This window comes from Limulus polyphemus, unplaced genomic scaffold, assembly GCF_000517525.1.
Source record: "Limulus polyphemus unplaced genomic scaffold, Limulus_polyphemus-2.1.2 Scaffold1803, whole genome shotgun sequence".
NCBI classification, from domain to species: domain Eukaryota; kingdom Metazoa; phylum Arthropoda; class Merostomata; order Xiphosura; family Limulidae; genus Limulus; species Limulus polyphemus.
In genome coordinates, this window is record NW_013667413.1 from 233,059 (window position 1) to 239,104 (window position 6,046).

The window sequence follows — 6,046 nt, forward strand, 5'->3', positions numbered from 1 at the left end:
GGTGGTACCTGATGATGACAAAGCCTTATCGAAACGTTGTACATTTGCTGTTATGTTAAACTTATATTAAAGTTTTTCTTCATTACCCATTCAAGCCGTCTCCAGCCATTATTAGTCTCAAAGTGGGTTCCTCGTCATTGAAAGTAGTGAGTTTTGTTGTATTTAAAATCTGAATAAACTTAAAGTAACTATATGTTGTGGAGTCCAAAGCAGGGTACCTAACTCAGTTTGAATGTTAATATATGAAAATAAAGTATATTATACGAGAACAGGGCAAATCTTATGTGCCGTCATAATACGGTAGTGCTTACCGGTATCAATATGATAATGTGGAACATTTAAGTTCATTATCTCCCAAAGTGGGTCATTTCAGCGTCCCCTAAAGTTTCTGAGTGACCGGCAGTTCGAAAACGGGCCTGCCCCGCTGAAATCGGGAAGTCTGGTCACATTACCAAACTCTCTAATATGAGGCATCTTACGGTTACCGTTTAACAACCTGTTACTTTCACATGGCACATCTAATAAGTTTGAATTCTTTAAGCGATATTAAGCATTTCTGTGACTTGTCAAATGAAAATGCGAAAATTTTAAGTATGTCACCAGTTGCATTATTTTTAGCTGTACAAATCTGTTTCGCTTTCACAGTCATTCGTGAGAATATTTTAAATTATTTTGGCGTATAACCAACAGCTTTTGTAAGCAACTCAGTTTCATCTGGACTCTTTGACCCCCAATGGCACAGAGGTATGTCTGCGGACTTACAACGCTAGAAACCAGGTTTCAATACCCATGGTGGGCAGAGCACAGGTAGCTCATTTTGTAGCTTTGTGCTCAACTTCAAACAAACAATCATCTGAACTCAAATTGATTCGTACAATTTTATGCCTAAGCAAACGTATATTATCACTAACATTGTGCATAAATTATAATGACGCTTATCCCTGAAGAATAGCACCTCTGATTTTGTGTTTGTTTTGAATCCTAGGAAGACCTTCTTAATGAGGTTGGGGTACTTGTTTACATTTTGGTTTGGACCGCCTTTTGGTTTTTTTTTACTTATTTTATCAACTTATCATTTGTAGTTTCAAATGCAAAAGCATTGAGAGCCCACAAATTCTGCAAAGACAGTTTCTGTGCTGAAAGTTAACAACAAATATTTTTTAGAAGAACGAGATTTGGGTTGAAGGATATGAGAGCCTTGTGTCCAGTAACATATTCACATACATTTATTTATTTTGTGCAAAGGATCAGCTAACATATTAACCAATGCTCTTAAATAATATCACTAGTGAAGTATTGTAGGATGGTTTTGGTATTATTTCAAGGTCAAACATGGAGCTGAGCAATTTAATCAATTAACTATTAGCAATGATTATGTCAATTAATGTCATGTTAATATTTGATTAAGTAAAGTTATTGTTTAACTTCAGTTTTCAATTATTCTTACAAGCAGTTACTCAAACTTTTGGGTATCCAATTATTTCAACAGTTGATTAATTGAAAGTATGATTAAATGATTGTCATGAAAATGATTATTTTATCTTATTAGGAGTTTCAATTATTCCAACTATTCGAGTGATAGAAATATTCTTATGTTTCTTTGTTTTTAAGTACAAAGTTACCAATGGGCTATCAGTCAACTTTTATGTTATTCTTTTTGCTTTTTGGACTAGAGGGAATGCAAATAGTTGACAACATATGATGCCAACTTTGTTTTTCTTGTATATATATTACGGTTTGATATACAATGTGCTGATTGATTTATCAAATGTAATCAATTGAATGGGATTCAGGTAATTGACTAGCAAATACAACTAATTGCTCAGTTTAGACAATTACAGTATCATAGTTCACAATAGTTTTGATTCCATGTCTCAAGTCTTTCCATGTAACCAAAAATCTAGGTAATTCTAGAATCAATCTGCCCATTGATAATCTCAGCTTCCAATGTGAACTTTCAAGAACTATCTTCGTAGCATTCTTCAATAAAATTTTAGAGTTTTTATCATGTGTCCTAAATTAATGCGATTATTTACCTTTTATTTATATGGTGATTCATATTTTATAATAACAACAGTGTTTGATACTTGACACTGCAGAGAATACTCCGATTAGGTATAGATGCTATTGGTCAATAGTATAAATCAGGGATCAGCAACCCTTCAAAGAAGAAGAGCCATTCATCTGTTTTTGTCTAAGGCCAAAATATTTTGAGAGTCGCAATATCACCTAATGTTCTAATGGTCTAACCAATGAGTCACAGATTTTCAATGCTAAAATCAGAAGTTTGATTCCCCTTGGCAAGTGTTGAGATTACATTTTTACCAACCAATGTGCCTGAAAGATTTTCAACTTTTTTACACAGTAAGAATAAAGCCCGAGAGCTACACAAATCTCCTTATAGGGCTGCATGCAACTTGGGAGCTGCAGGTTGCCGACCCCTGGTCCAAATGAACATTTGCATGTAGTATTATCCAGCTATACATAATCATGTTTGGATACACAGTAAAGTTGATTATTAGTATGGATTCCAACCGAAATAACTTTTATACATTTCACATTAGAGCTATTTCATGTGTGATAAAAAAGATGATTGTGTTAAATGTGGTATGATAGAATATGTTCCAAAATGAGCTATTTTGGCATGCTCAGATATTAAGCTCAGTCTATATTTGTTGTGGACTTATGTTTCAGATATCTGACTTATAGGTGCCCTTCACACATTTTTGCTTTTAGTGCTTTTGGACATACTATTTCAGTGTAGTTTCTAAACAGCGAATATTAAGAAACAAAAATACAAGATGTGAAACTTGTAGATCAGTGTTCTTAAAAATGTGTTATATTATGAATATATATATACACACACACACACATGCATAATAAACTTATTTTTGAATTAAGGTGATGTTAAAGATGTACACATGGGTTACTATAATATCTATCTTTATCTACTAAAATCACAAACACTTTTTATCTTAAAATTATTAAAGACAGTTTCTAAGTAATATAAATGTAACTTTGAAATAAAAAAAAATTATATATATATAACATTCTATTTTAACCTTAAGATGTTGGTACAAAAAATGTTATGCTGAAATATACCATCTGTTTTAGTAACACGGGTATTTAATAATTAAATCATTCACACATTGTGGTCAATAAAAAAAAAATCTTCAATTTGAAAAGCAGGACTTCTGAAGGAAGAAAGCACAAGAAAATTTGTAGTGTCATTAATTTAAAAATTAGGGAAGTAATAATGTAATTCTGGAAGTGATATATTTTATAATAAAATACTGTCAAATGTAGTGGAATTTTTAAAGAATAATAGTAATTTCACTCATCACATTTTTTTTTTTTTTCAAGATATATGGTGCAAAAAATATTTTTATAATTTATTCTTCCTCAAGTTCTCTTTAACTTCCCATTCCACTTTTCTCAGGCTTTGTTTATCAGATATAATTATCTTGCAGTGAAATAATATAAATATCATTTCTTTAGAATAGTTTACGTATATTTTTATGAAGATTGTTTTTGTGTATTTATGTTGGCAACAGCATAAACAATGATGAACTAGCTCTACTCACACTAAACTTTGGATTTTTGCAACACGTACACACACACAGTTGTTAAAATCGTAAATCAGTCAGAACTGTCTTGAAAATTCCATTTATAATCGAAGACTGAAATTCATTATAATTTTATAAAAGCATATTTTTGTTTTATTTAATCTTACTCTATGTGTTTTGTCATTGAGAGTATATGGTTATTTTTTTATTTGGTTACGTATACCTCATTAGATTTGAGTACATTATATCATTGTGTACATTTTATAGTATTCTGTGGAATTTGATGATTATAAATGTGTTTTCAAATTTCTTAAAAACTGTTTTGTTTTTTTTAAAAGAAAAAGTTTGGTAACTAATGTGTGCTATATAGAAATAAAAATGTATATTATTTGAAACAGAGCATTTAAAGAAGGTGGAATTACTCCAAGTAGAGAACAACCATACATGGTAAGTTAATTTTTGTTCATCAAAAAACAAACAAAAGGTACCAAGTTTATGAGATTATTTTTTATCTTTCAGTTACTGAAGTTACCTATTATTTTTATCTAATAATTATTTAAGTATTTATCTTTCTCTTTGAAGATAAACACTTATAAATTCAACAAAATATTATTTGTGAGTATCTTGAAAAGATAACTGAAATATTGTGAGCTCGTACAATTATGTATCATGATCTGTTGTAAGGGAAAAGTTAAGCCTGGAGATATTGTTGAAACCAACAGAGAGTAAGGCAGATAGAATCACTTAACTATACTTCATCAGTGTATACAAGGTTTATTTTTATTGTCATCTTTACTTCAAAATAATGCTTAAGTGTTAAAGTAGGGTTACATGTAATTTTTGACATTCCTTGAATTGGTGACTATTTAAAAAATTAACATGCAAATGGAAGAAAACATTTATGCATATACACTTACAGTTTTATAAAGCTCTTTTTGTTCATTGTTGTTATTTTTGTTGAATCAGTAAGTTTGTATAAAAGTATATTGTCTGTCTGTGTATTAGTTGGGCAATATAACAAACATACTGAAGACTTGGCTGAAAGCGAAGGTTGTTGTCAAATGTCAAACTGCAAAGGTAAGTTGACACAAAAGGTAGTAACACAAAAATTGCTTGGGCTGTTATGTCAGAATGTGTAATTTCAGCTAAAACTAATATCTTAAACATTGCAATTAACCCAAAAGTTATCTATGAAGTCCATCTGGACCTCAGCAGTTTTTTAAACATATTTATGCACAAGCAATGCTGGTTATAGGATTCCTAACAACATACGAGTTACATAAAAAATTTAAGCAAATAAATTAACTCAATATTGCAGTTAATCCCACTAATTAATTCTGAGGGATACCTGTGTGTTTTACATAGAAAATGAGTGATTTCACCCAATGTTTTTGGCCACTTCTATGCACTGAGTGTTGTTAGAGGCCAAAACGTACAATTACTCAATACAATGCAATATGTGATCTCACCTGTTGTGATTCTCAATACAGTTTAAGTATGATAAGATTTCCCACAAAGTGAATGAAATCTCACCAATTTCCTAATTTCCTGTAATTTACAAAAACAAAAGTTTAAAAACTGTAAAAAGCAATGTTTTTTTCAATTCTAAAAATGTAAATTTTGGCTGGTTTACAGTTCATATTTGAGAATGTTATTATGGTTATTTCATAGCTATCAGAGTTACTTGATTTACTTGAAGCAAACTAAATAATAACTAATGTAATTTATTCTAATAATTATGAATGATTTTTTTTTTCTACAGCACTTTGAATATCCAGTCCTGCACTCAATTCGAATGTGTATGAACATGACCTTTAAGTTAATTGATTGTCCAGCATCAGTAGGACATTGTAAGGCCAACTCAGTTTTGTACCTGCCTATTGAAACTATAAATAGTGTAAAGCTACAGGCATGAATCTACTGAAGTTATTAAGCATTTAAAAACCTTTTCAGGAATCTTTATATTACACTATTTGGCATTGGCCATATTGTCAATGTCTCTAAAATTTAAAGTAGAAGTTTCTTTTTAAGATTTGAATGCTTTATTTTGTATTTTATATTTTTTACCAGTAGGTAATTACTTTTATTTCATTTTGACTTTCCAATGTTTGTAAATGTATTATTTGTATCCAAACTAAACCTTACAAACTTAAAAACTAGTGTATTTAATTTCAATTAGCATTATCAAAGCACATATTATGTCCTATCTAACAAAGTTCATATCATTCATAAAGCTCAAAAGTTGTTTGATATCTTAGTTTATTTTTGCAATAGCTCCTTTTGTACAATTCACTATATCTATAGTTATTGTGACACAAAACCTGAGTTGGTATGTCTGTGCAGTGGTGACATGCCAGTATACTCAATAAAATAATTGAAACTAAGAATAATGCAATATATGTCATTAAGATAAAAAAAACAAATCATAAATAAAATATTTGACTGATTTTTTTTGACTGGTCAAATGTCCAATCCTGATC

At 30.2% G+C, this 6,046-nt stretch overlaps 1 protein-coding gene across 1 annotated transcript in view; it reads left to right on the forward strand.

Annotated features, from left to right (window-relative positions):
- Positions 1-5,985, forward strand: part of LOC106464989 (ribonuclease Oy-like) — a 38,893-nt gene extending 32,908 nt beyond the window's left edge. The window contains exons 7-9 of the mRNA XM_013925179.2: positions 3,965-4,013; positions 4,572-4,643; positions 5,329-5,985. Of these exons, the coding sequence (XP_013780633.1) occupies positions 3,965-4,013; positions 4,572-4,643; positions 5,329-5,481 (274 nt within the window). The 3' untranslated portion in view covers positions 5,482-5,985. The remainder of the gene's footprint in view (positions 1-3,964; positions 4,014-4,571; positions 4,644-5,328) is intronic.
- Positions 5,986-6,046: the final 61 nt, after the last annotated feature.